This window comes from Capricornis sumatraensis, chromosome 21 (assembly GCF_032405125.1).
Source record: "Capricornis sumatraensis isolate serow.1 chromosome 21, serow.2, whole genome shotgun sequence".
Lineage (NCBI taxonomy): Eukaryota > Metazoa > Chordata > Mammalia > Artiodactyla > Bovidae > Capricornis > Capricornis sumatraensis.
The window spans coordinates 45,586,399-45,606,523 of record NC_091089.1 but is presented as its reverse complement, the minus strand read 5'-3'; the positions used below and the strand labels follow the sequence as shown (position 1 = coordinate 45,606,523).

The 20,125-nt window shown below is 48.9% G+C and overlaps 1 protein-coding gene across 3 annotated transcripts; it reads left to right on the top strand.

The window, feature by feature from the left end:
• Positions 1-304: 304 nt before the first annotated feature.
• On the top strand, positions 305-18,309 carry AFG3L2 (AFG3 like matrix AAA peptidase subunit 2). Of its 3 annotated transcripts, none has more exons than XM_068993580.1 (17): positions 305-421; positions 4,278-4,377; positions 4,763-4,840; positions 5,145-5,251; positions 5,382-5,534; positions 7,547-7,621; positions 8,587-8,711; positions 10,376-10,649; positions 11,814-11,951; positions 12,410-12,563; positions 12,862-12,969; positions 13,070-13,195; positions 13,739-13,849; positions 14,265-14,380; positions 14,755-14,955; positions 16,171-16,365; positions 17,744-18,309. In XM_068993580.1, exons 1-17 carry the CDS (start codon positions 305-307, stop codon positions 17,981-17,983), a joined length of 2,418 nt encoding a protein of 805 aa, XP_068849681.1. In that variant the 3' UTR covers positions 17,984-18,309. The 3 variants fall into 3 exon arrangements, with proteins under 3 accessions (XP_068849681.1, XP_068849682.1, XP_068849683.1); XM_068993581.1 differs by having other exon boundaries at positions 322-421; positions 8,590-8,711; XM_068993582.1 differs by lacking the exons at positions 305-421; positions 4,278-4,377; positions 4,763-4,840 and having other exon boundaries at positions 5,167-5,256.
• Positions 18,310-20,125: the final 1,816 nt, after the last annotated feature.

The following is a 20,125-nucleotide window of genomic DNA, read 5'->3' as shown; positions in this document are numbered from 1 at the left end:
GCTGGGCGCACCAACAGGTGCAGCGCCTCGGCGCGCGCCCGACCCGGCCCCGCCCCCTTCTGATAACGTGTACCCCTCAGCCCCGCCTCCGGTCCTGACTGGGGAAGCTCCGGAGGCGGGGCCGGGGCCGAGGGCACGCCGCTGTGCGGCTGACGTCAGCGCGCTGGGGCGGGGCGAGGCGTGAGAAGACGCAGAGGAGCGTGGGGTCGCGGGCGGGCCGTCCCGTGGCCTCCGCTCCTGGTCCTCTTGGCCGTCCGGTGCCGCCCCCGCGTCCGCTCCCGGCCTGAGCGGCGCGCCGGCGGCCATGGCGCACCGCTGCTTGCTGCTGTGGGGCCGGGGCGCCTGCCGGCCCCGCGGGATGCCCCCGATGCTCGTGCCTGGCGGCCGCGCGGGCTCCACCGAACGGCTCTACCTGCGGACGGTGAGTCCGGCACCCCCGGCCCGCTTCCGGCCCGTCACCGGGCGTCAAGGTCACGGGCCGTGCTCTCGATGTGGGTCCCCGGGGAGCGTGGAGACGGTTCTCGGGGGGGGGGCGGGGCTACCCTGCACCCGGGAGGCCTGCGGAGCGGAGAGCCCTGGGTGGGAGCCGGCGGCACGGGCTCAGGGGAGGGGCTGTCGTCTCCCGGTAGACACGGCACTAGTAGATGGAGTCGTTAACGGTGTCCCCCACCCCAACCCCCGAGGGGCGCTCCTCTGTTGCCGTCAGGGCCGGGATCCCGGAGCCGAAGTTGGCTGTACCCATGGCGGACCCTGCCAGCGCAGATGGAGCCCGCACAAAGCCCCGGCGGTGGTGGGCGAGCCCGAGGGTCAGCCCAGGAGGTGTTCTCAGATTTCCACGGAGAGGGCGTTCCTGACGTGTTCCTCGGAGCCCCCTTTCCTACCCGGCTGTCGGTCTTCGTCTCTCCTCCTCGGAATGGCCCTGCACGAGGCATTTTTTCCGGTTTCTGCATTGCATCCGTTTCCTTGTCTTACTTGCTCGAATCCCTCCCTCTCTTGGCCTCTTGTGAGTACTGGACTCAGACCCGTAACAGGCAGGTAGGGATCTGCCCTGTGAATTTGCAGGGTTTTTGTCAGGACTCCTCTAAGAGGCCTTGCTTGGGAGTGAAACTCGAATGCCGAGGTGTGAGGAAGTCTGCTTGTGAAAGTGCGTGACACACATTCCCTGGTCCTGCCCTGAAGATCTGGGTGGGGACGCTGGAGCATTACTCTGGATTTTCCTCTAGATTTGTGCATCTGTTAAAAGTGTTCTCATAATGAGGTTCTGGGGAAAAGATTTCTGTGTGTTCTCAGGTATAATCCTCAAATGATTAAAACTGATGTTTCACAACTGAAAAATACTTCATCAAACATAAAACCTAATTTTCTAAGTGAGGTGCTCTATACTTAAGTTTTGCAAATTCATGTCTTTCATATGTACTATTTGAATGGGCTTAGATTAGAGAAAAAAAATTCATCGATGATTCTTTTGTGGAAAATAATCTTATCATTAAATGCAGTCAGAGGTTATTGCTAGAGGTATCCCTGCTCAACACAATTTGAAAAGATCCTAAAGGGGCTTATTATTTGGCAAACTAATAATATTTTTTTATAATGTGTACCCAGTTCTGTACTTCATTGTCACACAAAGACTTGCTTAGTATGATCATAGTAATATTCTGAAAGCTGCTTACTCTTAAATGGCTTTCAGAATAATTGGAAGTAATTTAAATGTGAGTATTGCCACACAGTTTTCAAAGTACTTTTCCATGTCTTACAGTAGTATCCTGGGGCACTGATCTTCTCCCATTGTAGATGTGTGACTTTGAGGCCCTCAATATCATCAGATGTATTGAAGAGCATCATGCAAAAAATCAGATTTCCAGCTTTACCAAAATTGAAAGTTCTAACACCATTTGCCTGATGAACTCTGGGTCCTTCAAGTCCCAGGCTAGGTGTCACTTCCCTGTGACATCCCTGGCTCCCTTACACGTGACCCCTTCCTTCTCTGTGCCACCTCTCCACCTTCATACTGAAGGGTTTGTATTGTTGCATGTATGGTACCTTTCTGTCTTTTCTGAGTTTCTTCCGGGCAGCACTGCTTCTGGTCCCCTGGTGGACTCCCCGCTGCTTGGCAGTACCAGGCCTGGAGCAGAAGCTCTGACTTGTTGGCCTGTCCAGCGTGGATATCAGGTCATTTCAATCCATACCCTTAATGGATTTGGCATTGAGAAATATTTATTCACATACAACACACTCTTATCCATTATCAATGGTTATTTCTTAGGCCAAGTATTCTCAGCCATCAGGGAGGGCCCAACACAACAGAAGCTCCAGGTTCTCTCAGACCAGCATTGCTGTCAACCAAGAACAGTGTCAGTGTTTCTGTCCTACTTTGCAAGTAATTGTGTGTTGATTTGGAGTTAAGTCAGCTCATTCTTTTTTAATTGACATTTTCTAATTCAGATATCATAAAATCCACCGTTTTAAAGGGTACTGTTCTGTGGCTTCTCGTATATTCACAAGGCGGTGCAACCATCACTCACTATCTGTTGCCAGAACATTTAGAAGAAGCCCTGGGACTGTTAGTGGTCACTCCCTGTTTCTCCCCAACTATTCCTCCAGCCCAGGCAACTGCTGACCTGTAGCCTCTATTATTGGCCTGTTTCAGATGTTTCATAAATATGGAATCATGTAATATGTGATCTTTTGTGTCTGGGTTTTTTCACTTAGCATGTTTTCAAGATTTGATGGTACCATCTATCTACTTCATTCCTTTTTTATGGCTGAATAAAATTCCGTTGTGTGCATATACCACATTTCCTCTGTTCATCATCAGTTGATGGACATTGGGTTGTTTCCATCTGGGGGCTATTATGCCAAATGATATTATAAACATTCAAGATTTTGAATGGACATATTTTCATTTCCTTGAATAGGAGTGAATTTGCTGGATCATGTGGCAACTTAACTCTTCATTTAACATTTTAGAGAATGCCAAACTTTTCCAAAGCGGCTGTACCCATCCCCTAAGCAGTGCATGAGGGCTCCAATTTCTGCCGATCCTCACAGGCACTTGATATTGTCTCTCTCTCTCTTTTTTTTTTATTATAGCCACACTATCGGGTGTGAAGTGATTTTGTATGGTTTTGTGATATTTTATTTTTCTCATGAGACCATAAAGGAGGCAAATGAGGATGGGTCTAATGCAGATAAGCTTCACTTTAAACACTCTCACCTGTATGTAAAAGCTTGGCCTCTAAAAAAAAATGGTGGTGTGAACTTTTCACTTTGCCAAAGGATAGGATCACTTGAACTTAACTGTCAGATTCAGCTATATCCCCTTCAATGTCTCTACACATAAACATTTAATAAGGAGCTTGTTCAATTTGTTTACATTATACTGTAATAAACCTAGACAGGGCTTCCCTTGTGGCTCAGCTGGTAAAGAATCCGCATGCAATGCGGGAGACCTGGGTTTGATCCCTGGGTTGGGGAGATCCCCTGGAGAAGGGAAACGCTACCCACTCCAATATTCTGGCCTGGAGAATTCCATTGACAGCCTATGGAGTTCCAAAGAGTCAGACATGACTGAGCGACTTTCACTCACTCATACCTAGGCAGCATTTACAGTTTTTAGCAAATATGTTACTTAAAGCAGAGATGTATCTGTACAGGGACTTAGCAGGATGACAGTGTATCAAAAAGCTTCAGCAAATGCTGCTAATATAAGGATTATCAGACATTGGACTATGGCTTCCTTGCCTGTGACTCGATGGACGTGAGTTTGAGTGAACTCCGGGAGTTGGTGATGGACAGGGAGGCCTGGCGTGCTGCAATTCATGAGGTCGCAAAGAGTTGGACACGACTGAGCGACTGAACCGAACCGAACCAAAAGTTAGTATTGTGCACACAAAAAGCATAGTTCTGTAATGTCGGATAAATGACCTTGCAGTATGATAGACCCTGCAGGTGGGGTGGCAGGTGTTCATGGCAGTTTTCTTTTTGAATACTACACATCAAGGAAACAATGCCTGAGCCAATGTGTTGGTAGGTAATTGTACTTGGGCTGCAGCTCTTAATTAGCTGCCTAGGTTGGAGATGCTCTCGTCTTCTGGGTGAGGTGCGTGTCTCCTAGTTCTCACTGGACTGGAGCAGCCCAGGACTGGACAACCTCATGCTCCCTTCAAGGGGGGCTGTTCTGTGCTAGTCCGTAATCACCTGTTTGAAGGGTAAAATGAAGCTCGCTTTAGACTCACCTTGATGTGACCTTCATCAAGCTTCTCTCTGTTATGTTGCAGCTTTATCAATATGCCACGACTCAGGCGAAAACCAGCAGGAATTCCCTTCTGACAGATGTGATTGCTGCTTATCAGAGACTCTGTTCTCGGCCTCCAAAAGGTAAGCACTCACATGTGACTGTGACAAAGGACATTCTTACACAGATTCACTCTTGGCCGTCCTCAGAAGGGCAGGTGCAGAGGTGTGGTTTCAGTTGATTCCTAACCACCCCACCTCCTCCCTGTCATGTGATCAAAGCCATGACATTATGTCGCCTTCAGATGTGGCACCTTTGGCAGTAATGACCTGGGCTGGCCAGCAAGACTTCTCGGACCCCTCAGGGTTGTGGCTGTACCATCTAGACTGTGATTTACTCCTGCACAAGCAGTCCTATACATCTGGCTTATTCTTTTTCATGAATCAGCTGCTTTAAAAACAAAGAACATACGTACACAAAACTTGATGAATTTTAGTTTGAAGATAATTTTTTTTCCTTTTCTAACAGGATTTGAAAAATACTTCCCCAATGGAAAAAATGGAAAAAAAACTAGTGAACCTAAAGAAGTTATGGGAGAAAAAAAAGGTACTGTTTCAAAAGATTATATTTGAACTTACTGTTTTCCCCTGGTTTATGATGTTGCTGATAGTTGTCACTGAACAAGGAACATCTTAGCTGAAGTCAGTTCTGAGCGCCCTGCGTGTGAAGTGCCTGGAGTGTCCCTGGGGCTCCTCCCTCTATCTTAGTCTCAGGCTTCCTCACAGCACTGTGTTTAGTAACTGATCAATTGCCACAATGCATTTTGCAATGAGTTCATTAAACGACATTAATGGAAACATTGCTGAGAGATTCAGATGCTGCTATGGACACACTCTCTGTCTGTGAACAGAACCCAAGCCAGCTGGTGCCCCACGTCCTTCTGGAGGAGGAGTTGGTGGTGGTGGAAAACGAGGCGGCAAGAAAGATGATTCTCACTGGTGGTCCAGGTTCCAGAAGGTTCGGTTCGTGGCTCTGGCCCCTGCCCACCCCGGGAAAGGCTGAGTGGTGCTCACGGCCCTGAAACGGTTCACACCCTGCACAGCAGAGACTGCATTGTCTTGTCTCACTGGTCTGCTTCCTCACTCAGGGTGACATCCCATGGGATGACAAGGAATTCAGGATGTACTTTCTCTGGACCGCCCTATTTTGGGGAGGATTCCTGTTTTACTTCCTGTTCAAGAGCTCCGGGAGAGAAATCACGTGGAAGGACTTTGCCAACAACTATCTTTCCAAGGGAGTCGTAAGTATCGTGTGGGCCACAGGCAGCAGGGATCAAAGGGTGAGTTCAGCTTAGGCCAGTAAAGTGATAAACAGCCAGCACGTTGCCAGGCTTGTTCATCATCAAGTCCCGTATTGTATGTTTCTAATGCTGGAAAGTATAGCAGCCAAGGAACCTGTGAGTTCTGACCCAGCAGTTTCCAGACTGACCACGAACCCCCTGTATCGCTTGCCTTGGAGATCCTAGTTCTGGCGCCCAGTCTACTCGGTCCTCTCCCTCCTGCCATCAGCTGCCTCTCTTCCCTCTCTGGCCAGCCCCTCTGGGTTCCAGCACGGCATCACCGCTGTGACCTCCTGGCACTCCTGGAAGTGGGTGAATAAGTGAATCAGGTTTTACTGCAAGAGCGGACGGGCTCTGAGTGAGGCCCCAGGCAGGAGCTTTGCCTCTGGGCTGGGTCTTTGCCAGTTAGACCCTGTTTCGGCTCATTTAAGATGCAGTGGGCTATAAGACATGTTATTTTACACGTTACTTAGCTTAAGTAGACTGCCAATGACACTTTGACATCTTGTCAGCTGTCACGTACATTCCGTGTCTGAGAGGTTAAAATATGGAAAATGTCCATCTTAGAAGTGAGGAAACAAAGTGATAGTAAGAGAAGCAGGATTTGGCCAACTCTGAGCCTCGGGGAAATGACTTAACCTCCCATTAGTGATTCTTTTTTAATCCATGAAATGAATAAAATAAGGATATTAATACTTTAAAAATATAAAGAATCTAAAATTATTTTTAAAGATTGTCCAGTAAGGTGAGGACAGACAGAATGGAAACAATCTTTCAGATTTTGAAGCAGGTGTCTCGCTCATGAAAGTGAGGCTCTCAGGTTTGTAATTCCCAGGTGTCGTGGAGAGCCTGCACTCTGAGCAGTGATTTCTGTCCTCTGAATGTGGGGACAGGCCCCAGGGAGGGTTCTCTGTTGTCATGTCTTCTCCTGACCCGCTGGCTCTCTGCAGTCGGTCTGCTGTTGACACAGCAGGTTTATGGGGAACAAGAGTCCTCTAGTCAGTGCTTTCCAGACAGTGCGCCCCTGTTCTGGCTCTTCCTGGGGTCTCCCAGGCCCCCTCACTTTCTATCCTGGGCTGATACCTTCCAGACTCCCTCCCAGAGCAGATTTCACGGCAGCAGGGAGCAGGCACCCACCGAAGGAGCTCAGTTCCCAGCAGCCTGAGGCCTCAGGATGAGGTGTGCAAGTGACCAAAGAGTCCATAGAGTAGGAGGGTCCAGGGAAACAAGGTCAAACCATCTCAGACCTCAGAGGGGCAAAATTTAGGAAGTTTTGTAACAGCAAGTGAGGACATAGAGCAGTGGGAGCATTTTAGAGAACGTTTGGCAGGAGCATGAGTTGGAGAGTAGTGTGCAGCCTCCAGCAGGGCTGAGGGCAGTTGTGCCCTACAGCCCAGCCAGCTGTGTTCACCACAGACGCACATCCCAGGGAGTTCCGGGAGACAGTCCCAGGCATGATGCGTAGCAGCGTCCACAGTGGCATTGTTGGTGTTGGGGGAGTATTGGGAACAGTCTGAAGGTCTTTGAACAGAACGCATGAATAACTTGGGGTGTGCTTATAAAATGGGGGTCTGTGAAGAACTGACATGTCAGCGAGGAAAGGCCTTACAAATACAGTGATAGAAGAAAAAGTTGTAGAAAAACATATGCCAGATGAGACCATTTGTAAAGTTTAAAAACAGGCAGAAGTGAATGTCTGTTTAGGGTTAGGTCTTCGTGGCCCAGGACCAGGCCGTGCTTTGGGGTGGCCAGCACCAGTACACGGCGGCCACCCCTGGGTATGGGGCATGACTGGGGGCTTCAGCTGGTTTGTGATGTTTTGTTTCTCAAGCTGGAGGGGAAAACACAGGGTGTCTTTACATTATTCATCATTTTTCTTTGTGTGTCTGAAATACATGCATTTCAGATGAGCTTAGAAGAATGTCTCTAATCTTTCTGTAAATTTATGTTTGAATATTTCTTTAAAATTCCAGGTAGACAGACTGGAAGTTGTCAACAAGCGGTTTGTTCGAGTGACTTTTACACCAGGAAAAACTCCTGTTGATGGAGTAAGTGATGTTATTAAGTGATGTGAACTAGCTGTCAATTAAGTTCTTATATTTAAAACTGAAAAGCCAGCGTTCCCTCACTGGCTACGTCAGAGCCGGGCAGTAGAGCAGCTGTGATCTACACTAACAGTGACAGTGTGACCCTTGTGTGATTTGGGTTTGGTGATCACACTGGCTGTACCAATGAAGTAAACCAATGAAGTAAAACCTGGTTTTCAGTATTCCAGTATCTATGATTTTTCAAGACTGAGAACAGTTGGTTAAGAAAGAAATGGTAAAATCTGAACTGCTTATGTCTTGAGACAGCTTTTGTCAAATCAGTTTAAGAAGTATTCTGATCATATCTCTCCGAACTGTCTTGTGATATTAATTTCTATTTCTGTTCTTACTATTTAAAAATATATTTCTTGTCCAACCAGTTTGAGCTCTGTTCCAGAGACACCAGGTTGAGTTGAGGGGATTATTGGTGAGGAACAGGGTGAGGTTCCTGGTGATTCCCAGCCCTTCTGGGCCAGAGCCCCAGGCCCACCCCCAGTCCTGGGCATCCTGCAATCTTCCAGCTCACTCAGGGCTGGAGCCCATCCTGACACTGAGGAGTATCATCACAGCTGCACCCTGGTGTGGGACCAGACAGCTCAGAAGTCCTGGGGAAAGGACGCTTGTTTGTTTATGAAAAGGGTTGTCTTTTCAAGTAGAGTTTTTGTTTTTCTGAGTTAGGATCATAGAGGAGTGCTGGAATTGTGGAAATGCTTATTGGCCAAGGGTTCTCACTGAGTAAAGCTTTGTCACTCTGGTTGTTAAAGACTGGTTGTTAAACCCGCCTTGCGTTAATCTTGATCTCATTGTTGGGGTTTTTTAGTTTGTAAATTTGCAGTATTTCTGAAAAATTCTTAGGAAGTTAAACCCTTTGTTTCCTCTTCGTTCCCCTAACAAAATTAGGACATTTCGCTTTCCTGTCTTTACAGCAGTACGTCTGGTTCAACATTGGCAGTGTGGACACCTTTGAGCGGAACCTGGAGACTCTGCAGCAGGAACTGGGCATAGAAGGGGAGAACCGGGTCCCTGTGGTCTACATCGCCGAGAGTGACGGGTGAGCCTTGGGCAGTGGACTTGGGAGGCTCTTTGCGCCCAGGGCTTATGGTGTATTCTGTCACCAGTGGGCAGCACATCACACTTTGTATTCTCATCAGGCCTCTCAATTTGGCCTAAGTTCTTTGCAGCCATTAGTAACTTAACAGTTTTTGCTAGAGACTGGTTGGTTTTTTGCATGTTGATACTTATCTTGATTAAGCAGTGGTGTGGGGTCCATGTCCAATACACTGACCTTGAGTAGGATTTTAGCATAAAAAGCCCCTTTGTGTTTAAGAGCAGCATGCCCACCTTTTAACTGTCCTTTATGTTTAGATTTCACAGAATTTCCAGGCTTTTTAAGTAATGCTTCTTCCTCTTTGATCAGAGCCGCTTCTTCCCTTAGAGGTTATTTGTCTTTAGAAAGACCAGCTCTGGGCCTTGAAGAAGGGCTTGTTGATTTCAGGGGCTGCCTGTCTTTGGTTTTACTTGGGAATGTATGGCCTTTGAGTTCCGCCCACCGACGCCCAGGTGGATCTCAAGGCGGTGACCCATTTGCATTAAATGCAGAACACGTACCTTGATTAAGAGTTTGGGAGTGAAAGTAGAAATAAAGCTTGATTTTCTTCTACATGTAAAACAGCATGTTAACAGAGCTGATGGTCTTACTCAGCTCTGGGGACTCTCTTGAGTCATGGTTTGTGTAGCCCTACAATCTCCCTGAGGTATGTAGGTCCTGCCAGCTATCAAAGTTGTTTCACACTTGGAGTGATGTGTCCCTCAGTCCCTGAGGTTAACATACGGTTCGTTAACGATGCAGGCTGGTGCTGAAACATTACGCAGAGTCTTATTGCATGTTCTTTAAACCTTTACTGTCAGTGCATTGTTTTTTCTCTAGAAGTAAACCAAAGGTAAATTGTTCATGGCTCTTGCTTCCTGCTGTAGCAGCCTTTACAGTTTTGTAATAGATGAAAAATTAGAAAGCTAATTCTTATTTTATTCTTGTTTCATTTTTTTACCTAAACTATGTACCAGGTTTTGACCTAAATTTCGTAGGTTAAGTTAAACTAAATTGCTTTATGTTACCCAGTATATGTCTATGTCCACAGTTTCATGGAAATTAACTTAAGACAAATAGAAGGCAGAGACTGTAAATCATCTCTGAGCCACTCCCCCGAGTGGGTGAGGGTTGGTGGGCACTCTGCCCCCGGGCCTGTGTGAGCCTGCACAAGCCACCCCACCGTGCTGGGGAGCTCCCCACCGCTGCCTTCGCACAGATTAGATATTTAGAAGACATCCCTTCAGAAATAGTTGATCCATTCCAGTAAGAGGACTGGAATGTCTACCCAGGCTAATACCAGAATTGTATTAAAATTATTAAGTCAACGAATTTCTTTGAAACTCATATGTAGTGACAGTAGGTCACGGGTCTAGCCTGTGTGGTTCTTGAGTGGGAGTGACACGGCCGTGCAGAGGGTACGCATTAGGAGCAGGTCTTCCTTTGGTCTTACTTTCTGAGCATCTGCTTCAGTGACACTGATGCACATAGACTCTCCTTGTGCCTCAGGTGAGGTGTTGGGGTACCTGGCTGCCCAGGTAGAGCGTGTGCATGTTCTGCTGAGGCAGGTCCCTGGCAGGGCGGTCTGAGCGGGTGCCCTTTGAGCTCTCGCTGTCATGTATCTGCAGCTCCTTCCTCCTGAGCATGCTGCCCACAGTGCTCATCATCGCCTTCCTGCTCTACACCATCCGGAGGGGCCCAGCTGGCATTGGCCGCACAGGCCGGGGCATGGGCGGACTCTTCAGTGTTGGAGAGACCACCGCCAAGGTCCTCAAGGATGAGATTGATGTGAAGTTCAAAGACGTGGCCGGCTGTGAGGAGGCCAAGCTGGAGATCATGGAATTTGTGAATTTCCTAAAAAATCCAAAGCAGTATCAAGACCTGGGAGCAAAAATCCCAAAGGTAAATGAACATTCAGAAGTCAGTTTTCAGCTTATTAACCCTAAATCCTTTGAAGTGTTTCTTGATCTCTGAGGTTATAATTTTTTGAAGTTTGATTACTTCCACAGTAGCTGCTCTTCTCTCCTTCCTCTATTGTAACCTGCTAGTCTCTGTTTAACTCCTGAGTCTTTACAGTCGACTGTCCCTTGTGAATGTGTCTCCTTGAAAATAGTGTATCTCTTCCCCCAAAGATGTGTGTCCCCTCCCCTCGTTGTGCTGCTTTTTCCCCGCAGTGTGATTTGGCTGCTCTGTCTTAGCACTGTAGTCCCAGGCAGGCTGCCTCTGCTCTGGCCCTGCCGTCCCTCCCCCAGCAGCTTGAGTGGACGGTCTGCCTGGTCTGGCACTCACATTCCAGGCGAGGGGCTCCGTAGAGTGCAGACCTCCCTGCCCTTGCCCTCTTCCACCACCACCTACTCCCGGACTCTGGCAGCCTTGCCCATCTCTGCTCCCAGGACCAGGCTCAGGCATTAAGTAATGAAGAGAAAATCTTTAAGGTTCTAAAAAACTCGTTAATAAAGTTACGTGAGGGAGTCTTTTCTAAAGGGAATCATCACTTCCTTGATTTCATGTCCTGCCTTCATGGATGAAAGGTTACATTTTAGTTTTATGATTTGTTGTACTTAATTAAGTACGTGTTCACATCATACTCAAGCATCTCTATGACTTAAGTAGTTATAGTGTTTGAGCAAACATATTTTTCTTTTTAAGTTCATCATTGGTTATTAGATATTTCATCTGTGAAATTTTAAAGGAACGAAAATAAGCAAAATATAAACTGGAAGTATAATATTTGAAGTTAACCTCAGGTGGTTTTTTAGTATTGCTAGATTCCCAGCCTAAGTCACCCTTTATATACATTAGGTCTAAAAAGGAGCACTAAAAATCTTAAAAAGTAAGGGAAGTATTTCACATTCTTGCCAGGTTTTTTAAAACAAAGTAGTCTCTAATTATCTTTGCCTTTCTCTTTTTATTAAAAAGCATTTTTTCTTTGTTTACATGTTTAAGAAATATTTAGGATATGTCACTAAAATTTATAGACAGATTATACCTTGAAATAATTTACGGATATGCAGTTTATTTTTCTGAAATTGTAGTTCAGTATACTTTCCCTTTTTTTATCTGAAGGGTGCAATTCTCACCGGTCCTCCAGGCACTGGGAAGACACTGCTGGCTAAGGCCACAGCTGGAGAAGCCAACGTCCCTTTCATCACCGTTAGTGGGTCTGAGTTCTTGGAGATGTTTGTTGGTGTGGGCCCAGCTAGAGTAAGTCTCACCTCTCGCTGTGTTAACTCAGCAGGTCGGAAAGAGGGCACGGGACCCCTGCCACAGTGGGGTACCGCCCACCTTGGGGCAGTGGCTGGGTGGGCTTGAGGGGTCACGCCTTTGCTGTGTGCCTGCATGGCTGGGTCTGTGAGTGAGTGTTATAAAGTCTACAGCTCTACTCTGTTCCCTCTGAGTAGGACAGAGGTGTGTAGCATCAGGTTGTTGGTGTTCGTGCTTCTTACACAATAATTGATGAGATTTTAGAAATACTTGCTCACCTTACATCAGTTTCACACCATTTGCCACATGACTTCCTTGCTGCTTGCACCGTTTAACATCTGTGCTGTACCGTGCTGTACACAGATGGTCTTCCTGGGGGCAGGAAGCTTGGTGTCTGTTTTTATTAGGATAATACTACTCACTTGTTAAGTGACCCCAGCGCTTGCGCTTTCATCCAGGTCCGTGACTTATTCGCCCTTGCTCGGAAGAATGCCCCTTGCATCCTCTTCATCGATGAAATAGACGCAGTGGGAAGGAAGAGAGGCAGGGGCAACTTCGGCGGGCAGAGTGAGCAGGAGAACACGCTTAACCAGCTGCTTGTGGAGATGGACGGTGAGTGCTCCATCACCTGTGTCTGTCCTGTACTTTCCAGTTGTTCTTCCTGTGTCTAAAATGAGTCCTGTGCTGGTAATTTGTCTTTAAGTAGTTGATCATTAAATCTTTAGGTGTTAGATATGATGTTAAGGGCAAAATGAATAGTAGGAAAAATCATTTAAACTTATGACTTTAAAAACCACTAGATAATGGGAAAAAAGCAATGGTGTATCTAGTGCTCATACATTTTTGACAGGGACACGTTATTTTCCTCCTCACAGCATGTAACAGCAGTGATGCCTTTGTCTGTCTCCAGGATTCAACACAACAACCAATGTGGTCATCTTGGCAGGCACCAACCGACCGGATATCCTAGACCCAGCTCTCATGAGGCCAGGCCGCTTTGACAGGCAGATCTTCATTGGTGAGATGGCTTTCTTGCCCTGGATTTAGGCCAGTTCTCACGAGGAGAGGTTGCAGCTGTTTGATTATGATTTTTTCTTCCTTAAAAATAATTTATCAAGGACCACCGGACATTAAGGGAAGAGCCTCTATTTTCAAAGTTCACCTCCGACCTCTGAAGCTGGATAGCGCCCTGGAAAAGGAGAAGCTGGCGAGGAAGCTCGCATCCTTGACCCCGGGGTTTTCAGGTGGGTGAGCTCTACCCTCAGTTCTGTCTACAGGACATGACCCTTCCTTTCTCGTTCCCTCTGTCCATCCTTACAGACTCAACATGAAGCAGGAGGGACCACCTGCAGCCTGAGAAGGGTGTATTCATGGGCACAGGTGCCTCAGTTCCAGGGGCCTGGCTACTTAAAAATTTTTTTTGAGCACATACATTGTGTTATAGCTTATTTGTGTTGTCATATACTTTGAGAAGTTAATTTACAGAGAACTAAGCATTAATTGGTGGGCACTTACAGAAGTTATTTTACAGAGAACTAAGCATTAATTTGTGGGCATTTTAAAGCACAGTCTTAGTTTGCTCTCATCATATGGTCTGTGGAGATAGATTACTGCCCATGGGTGTCTGTCCACTGCTGGTCCTTGTAGTGTGATTGAGGGGCCAGATGTGCTGGGCAGGCCTGGGCGCTGGAACCTGCTGGTGGTGGGGACCTGGTCTGGTCCCTCTTCAGAACTGTGGCCAGTGAGCTCAGGTGTATCTGGTGGAGAACTGCTGTGTTCTTTCACAGGAGCTGATGTTGCCAACGTGTGCAACGAAGCAGCTTTGATTGCCGCAAGACACCTTTCAGATTCCATAAACCAGAAACACTTTGAACAAGCAATTGAACGAGTGATTGGCGGTAAGGCAGCTGGTAGACTGCACATCCAAGGGTTGATGGCGTGATTCTGAAGCCAGGGAGTATGTCCACCCAGGCCTGGAGCTCGCGGGCACTTTGGAATGTCTGCACAGAGGCTTCCATGTCGGATGGATCTGAGACAGGCTGTAGTCAGGGAGAGGTCTTCCCCTCAATTATAGCAGTCTAGTTGTTTTCTTTTAAAAAGCGCTTGTAACCTTCCTGTTTTCCAAAAATTTCATCGCATGAGTCTAATGTGCCCTGAGCGAGACATAGGTGGTGGATAAACAGTTGTAAAACCAGTTAGACTGGGAAGGCCTGTGATGTGTGTTCTTTGTGAGGCCCTGAGTGGTGGTGTGTGAGCCTCTGGTAATGTTGTTGTCGCTAAAGCACAGGCTTTATTTTCTGTTCTGTGTGTCAGGCTTAGAGAAGAAAACGCAGGTCCTACAGCCCGAGGAGAAGAAGACAGTGGCATACCACGAGGCAGGCCACGCAGTTGCCGGTTGGTACCTGGAGCACGCGGACCCTCTCTTGAAGGTGAGTGGCTGGGGGGGACGTAGTGGGGACATCTGACAGTGGCACTGGGGGGAGGCATCATGCATTGACGAGTTACAAAGTTTGGAAAAAAAAGTGTCTGGAAGCTGAAGGGATTCACTCCGGTGGGTCGAGTTGGCAGACGATCCTGCTCGGCAGTGGCCCTACTGTCAGGCCTGGGAATTCGCGGATGGGTTTCATAAGAGACAGAAGCACTGTGTAGGAGTCACTTGGGGTAAGGTCATCCCAAGAGGAAGTGCTCTCCTGGACCAGCTGCCCGGCTGAGGCCCTGGGGTTGCCCGGCCGTGGTACTCTGCTCGCCAGTGGGTTTGTCGGCTCCAGCGGCCGGGTGCTCAGTGCTGCTGTTCCCTCGTCAGGTGTCCATCATCCCACGGGGCAAAGGGCTGGGCTACGCTCAGTACCTGCCTCGGGAGCAGTACCTCTACACCCGGGAGCAGCTCCTGGACCGCATGTGCATGACCCTGGGCGGCCGTGTGTCCGAGGAGATCTTCTTTGGCAGGATCACTACCGGTGCCCAGGACGACTTGCGCAAAGTGACCCAGAGTGCCTACGCCCAGGTGAGAGGACAAGTGCGCTGCCTCCTCGCTGCCGCACAAGCTCCGGAGCAGTCCTAAGGCTCCACTGGCCTGAGCTGACCAGGCAAGGATTCCTCCTTCACAGAGGTTCAGTGTAAGGTGATCAAAACTTAGGAATAGAAACTACATTTTGGTCACTTGGTATTTTGGATTTACTAAGAGTGTGTGAAGCATGTCTGCAGAGTTTAAGTCTAGTTTCAAACCTGCAGGACCCTACGTGGACTCCACCTAAGCTGGGAGCAGTCACCCCACTCCCACCCCATTTGCCTCCATTCCCAGAAACAGTCAGGGTGCTCTCTTGGAGCTCAATGTCAGTGACTCTGGGAACTCAACTGTGATTTTTTTTTTCCTGTGTTCTAGCACCCATCTAAGTTTTCCCGACTCTTGACTTCTGTTATTTCATATTTTCCTCACATTCCTAATTTTTGTTAGTCTTTTCTGAAGTTGGGTCACAGTTTTCATTTGTTTGTGGACATCCCTGCATCCCGCTTTCCTTATCTTCATGAAGTTTGTTTTCCTGATCTTTTAGGAAGAAGGTGGATTAAGACAGTGTTTCTAGTTTCCTGGTTTTAGAGTATCTTTTTCTGCTGTTTCCATGAACTTTTGAAAAATGTGCTTCCTGCTTTCTGAGCTGTTGCTGCTCCCCTCTCTTACCTGCGCCTCCTATTTTCTAGTCAGTTTAGATTTTACTTCCAGACATTTCTTCTTAAGTTGGGGCTCTGTGTGGTTACTATGGGGGTCTCTTTACAGCCCAGCCAGGCCCCAGGGACTCAGGGAAAGTGCAGGCACCCCTCCCAGGTTCCTGGAGCAGCCCAGGTGACTCAGGAGGAGCCTCTGGGTGGCCGAGGTCATGGCTTCCGTCTGTCACAGGCTCTGGCTCCTCCTTGCCCCCCCCTCGTGCAGAGTGATCTCACGCACGTCTCGTGACTGCTGGGGTCTGTCCCCACCTGTTTGCTGCCTGTCTTGGTTGTAAATATTGTCTGCCCATTTCTGGTCTTGTCCCCACTGCCCCGTCTATGCAGAACACCTGGTCTACTTGGCCGACTCAAGGCTGCTATGTCATTTTGCCGGGTTGAAGAGTAGTCCTGCAATGAAGTGTGTGCATTCAGTGTCCATGTTACCTTGTTGACATTTTATAAAACCCATGAGCCTATGAGCAGAAATGGATGCCCTCCATGGCCACGCCTTCTTCTTCAGATTGTTCAGTTTGGCATGAACGAGAAAGTCGGGCAGATCTCCTTTGACCTCCCACGTCAGGGGGACATGGTGTTGGAAAAGCCTTACAGCGAGGCCACCGCTAGACTCATAGATGACGAAGTACGAATCCTTATCAATGATGCTTACAAGAGGACAGTGGCCCTCCTCACAGAGAAGAAAGCTGACGTGGAGAAGGTAGGTGCCGACTGTGGGAACACTCCTCTGCATGGTTTGCAGAGGCCATTGAGGGTGATTGGTTGGCTGGTTTGCAGATGCTGCCATTCCCCCTTTGCCTGCTGATTCTGGTTCCTCCCTCCATCCTGATGCTCTGTTGGTGGGGATGATGGGGAGCAGAGGCGGGTGTGATCTTGGCCCCTGGCTCCTGGAAACTTGAACGCGGGATTAATGAGGTCTGCTTATAGTACCAGACATACAGCTGAATCTGCACTCACCTTGCTTCCAGGTGCAGGCCTGCTGGCCTGATGGGGTTCCCCATTGCTTTTCCCCTCTGGAGCAAAGGAGATCTTAGTTGCCTATCAGGGACTGAACCCGGGACCTCAGCATTGAGAGTTGAAGAGTCTGTGTCTCATAGAGTTAGAGACAAACATATGTAGATAAAACGACAGGACATCTGGGATTTTCTCTAAAATAATCCAGGGAGCAGGTGGAACAAAAGTGATTGTAAACAGTGGTTACATGGGGTTGCATGGGGTTAGTTATCCTTTTTTTCTATATGTTTTTGGTACATATTTGAAATGATCCATAATAAAGTTTAAAAAAAATTTAAAGACAGAAGAAAATTGCTTTGTTTGGAATCTTTAAAAACACCATTTAACGTAAACTACACATGTGGTGAGTTTCTAAGTTAGGAGTCACCTGAGGAACCAAGTCTACTACGAGGTCCATTTACAGTTTAACTGGCTTCGTTTCTTGGTGACAGAGGCTCTCGTGAGCTGTTCCCTGCCTGCTGACACCATCGCTTACCTCCCCTCTTGTAATCGGTGGGCCCCCTTTTTCTGTGGCCGTGTGTCCTGTCACATTTACAGTTCAGCCACACAGAGATCAGAGCTTCGAGACGCATGTTTGTGTTTGTCTCTATTTTGTCAGCCTCCCTTTAAAATTCCCCATTTCTGTCCCTTCCTCGTCCCCACCCCTGCCACTGTCACTTCTTCCTGCAGCCTCCCCAGAGCTCCTTCTGCTCTGGGAGCCACAGGGAGCTTTACCTCCTTTGGAAGTGGGTGGGGCCCAGGGACACAACTTCTTGCTCTTCCTCGGGGTTGTCTCTCCTCGATGTATGCAGAGCTCCTTTCCCACCTTACCTCCCCAGCAGGGCACAGAGTCACACCACATTGCATGCCACCCTGCCCTTCCTGGGAATATCCTTCCAGAATTTTTATACTTCTTATTAAAAGTTAGTGAGGGTGAAGATCTATTTTAATAAGATATTCTTATTAGAAGTTAGAGTGATGTTCTCGAAGCCTTGTTTTGGAAGGGGGGTTGGTTGTAAATAAAAGGTTAGCTTGGAGAGGTGGCGCTGGGTGGCTGTATTTAATCGCAGGTGTTCATGTTCCAGGTTGCTCTGCTGTTGTTAGAAAAAGAAGTGTTAGACAAGAACGACATGGTGGAACTTCTGGGCCCCAGGCCATTTGCGGAGAAGTCTACCTATGAGGAGTTTGTGGAAGGCACCGGCAGCCTGGACGAGGACACCTCGCTCCCTGAGGGCCTGAAGGACTGGAACAGGGAGCGTGAGGGCTCGGAGGAGCCCGCGGGCGAGAAGGTGACCAGCCAGGTCCAGGGCGCCGGCCCTGCGTAGCTCCTGGTGCTGCACCCTCGGAGCCACCCCAAGGGCACGGCAGGAAGGGGTGCTTCGTCCTTGGCCTCGGAGGTCACAGGGGCCGGAGTGCGTCCCCAGCCTCCAGTCTCCTGTGCCCTCACGTGGGGGTGTGCTCACCATCACCCGCCCTTCACTCCCACTTCCCTCAGAGTCTCCCTCTGTGATGGGCTATGAAATTAAAGAGTATTTCTACTTGATTTAATATTTTAAAGACGGAACCCAAGCTACATGCTGCTGTTCTGTGATGGAGTGGTTTTCTAGGAGAGCTGTGTAACATATTTAAAAATATGAATGTATTGTGTAAATACGGCTTCTTTATGTCACAAATAAAGTGTAAATGCTGCGTTTTTCCTTCTGAACACGCGAGGGTCACTGGTGCTGCTTAGGAGACATCCCTTCAGAAAACACAATGAAAAGGAACTGAACGACATCCACGTTTAGTCTCAGACTGGTGGTTCTCTTCCACTCCGACGAGACTCTCAGTGACACCTCAACCTGTCTGCCCTGAAGGGTGAACTCGGTGTGAGCTGTGCGATGGCATCAGGGCACACACTCACTCAGCCAGTCACGACCCAGCCTTGGTCCCCCATGTGCGTCTCCAGTAGACATGTGACCACCACAGCGGGCTGAACAGTGGAGAGCGTGGCCCCTGGGCTGGAGAGCCCTATGTCTTCCTGAGGTCACTTTTGCTGTTAGAAGGGGTGACGTGCTGCTGCGTCACCAGAGAAATCAGGGCTGCAGGGTCACAAACTGAGGTCAGAACCAGACGGAGCCTCAGGAGGACGTCGGTCTCCAGTGCCTTCTCTGGACTTAGGAGACCACCCACATCTTTTATGTTTTTATTCTTAGCAGCTTCCTTTCGTGCTGTCCTGACTTGGTTGTGTGTTCTTAATGCAGGGGAATCCATTGCAGGGCTACTTGTCCGACCTCAGGCACTCGGGCATCCCTGGAGGGTACTGGACCAATGGGGTAGCCCAGGCAGCCCCCTTGTCCTGGGATGGTTCTCCAAGACTCTGGCTCACCAGACCACAGCAGCACCAGCAGCGTCCTGGGAGCCAGGGCTGCAGGTACCGACCACAGGCCCTATTCCTCAGGGATGACGAGGTGCTCCTTGAGCAGAGCCTGTGGACCAGGAGAGGGCCCTGTGGGTAGAGGGGCCAGTGGGCGCCGTCAAGGCTGAGCTCCCAGGCGGTGCCAAGTGTGAACCTGGCCTGGCTCTGGGCTATGCATGATGCCCTTCAGGAAGGACTACTTCTCCCCGGCATTGTACAGATTATGAGTGAGTCAGGGCCTGGCCACCAACACGTGCTCAGGACACTGTCTCCTCCAAGCTCCGTCGGGCCTTGCAATGCAGAGGGATGGGGAAAGATATTCACTGTGGTCTCACAAAGTATTAATAGTTCAAGTTTCTGTAAAATAGGATCTGTTCTTACCTTGAGTCAAGTCATGCTTTGTGTCTGACGGAGTGCTTTGTGCAAGGTGTGGTGGACACAGAACTGCATGGGTGCTTTGTGCAAGGTGTGGTGGACACAGAACTGCATGGGAACGCTGTGGGCTGTGGCTCAGCAGTTCCTGGGGGCCCACGGCAGGTTGGGAGGCTGGCCAGGGGTCCAGCACTAGCCTCAAATGCTTCTACGCACCATGATACATCACTTGGGCTGAAGCAGTTGGATTGACACTGCCCACCAGGGGAGGAGCCAGACTTTGGGAAGGGAGCCTACTGCCCTGGAGAGACAGCCTCAGAGGCCAGAGGGTGCTTAGTGAGCATGGGGTGGGAGGGATCCTTATTTAAAGCCCACTCCCCCTCCCTCTGGCCCTAGCCACCTCCCAATTCCCCATGGGGCCTGCCTGCTGGCCTGCAACCCCAGGAAGAACCACAGCAACTCCGAGTCGCTGCCCAGCCCCCGACCCGCCTCCACCTCGAGCTTGTGCGTGCCCGGCAGGAAGCCTGAGGGTCATTTTCTGTGTGTCCTCCAAATGCCAGCGGAGCTGTTAGGGGAGCCTGGGCGGACTAGCCCAGGGCCACATGCAGGAGATGAAAGATCCTGTGGGGATGTAAGTGTTGGCTGGAAACCAGGACGCAGTCTTTTATTTGGGGTGCATTGCTTACCAAGGAGTCAT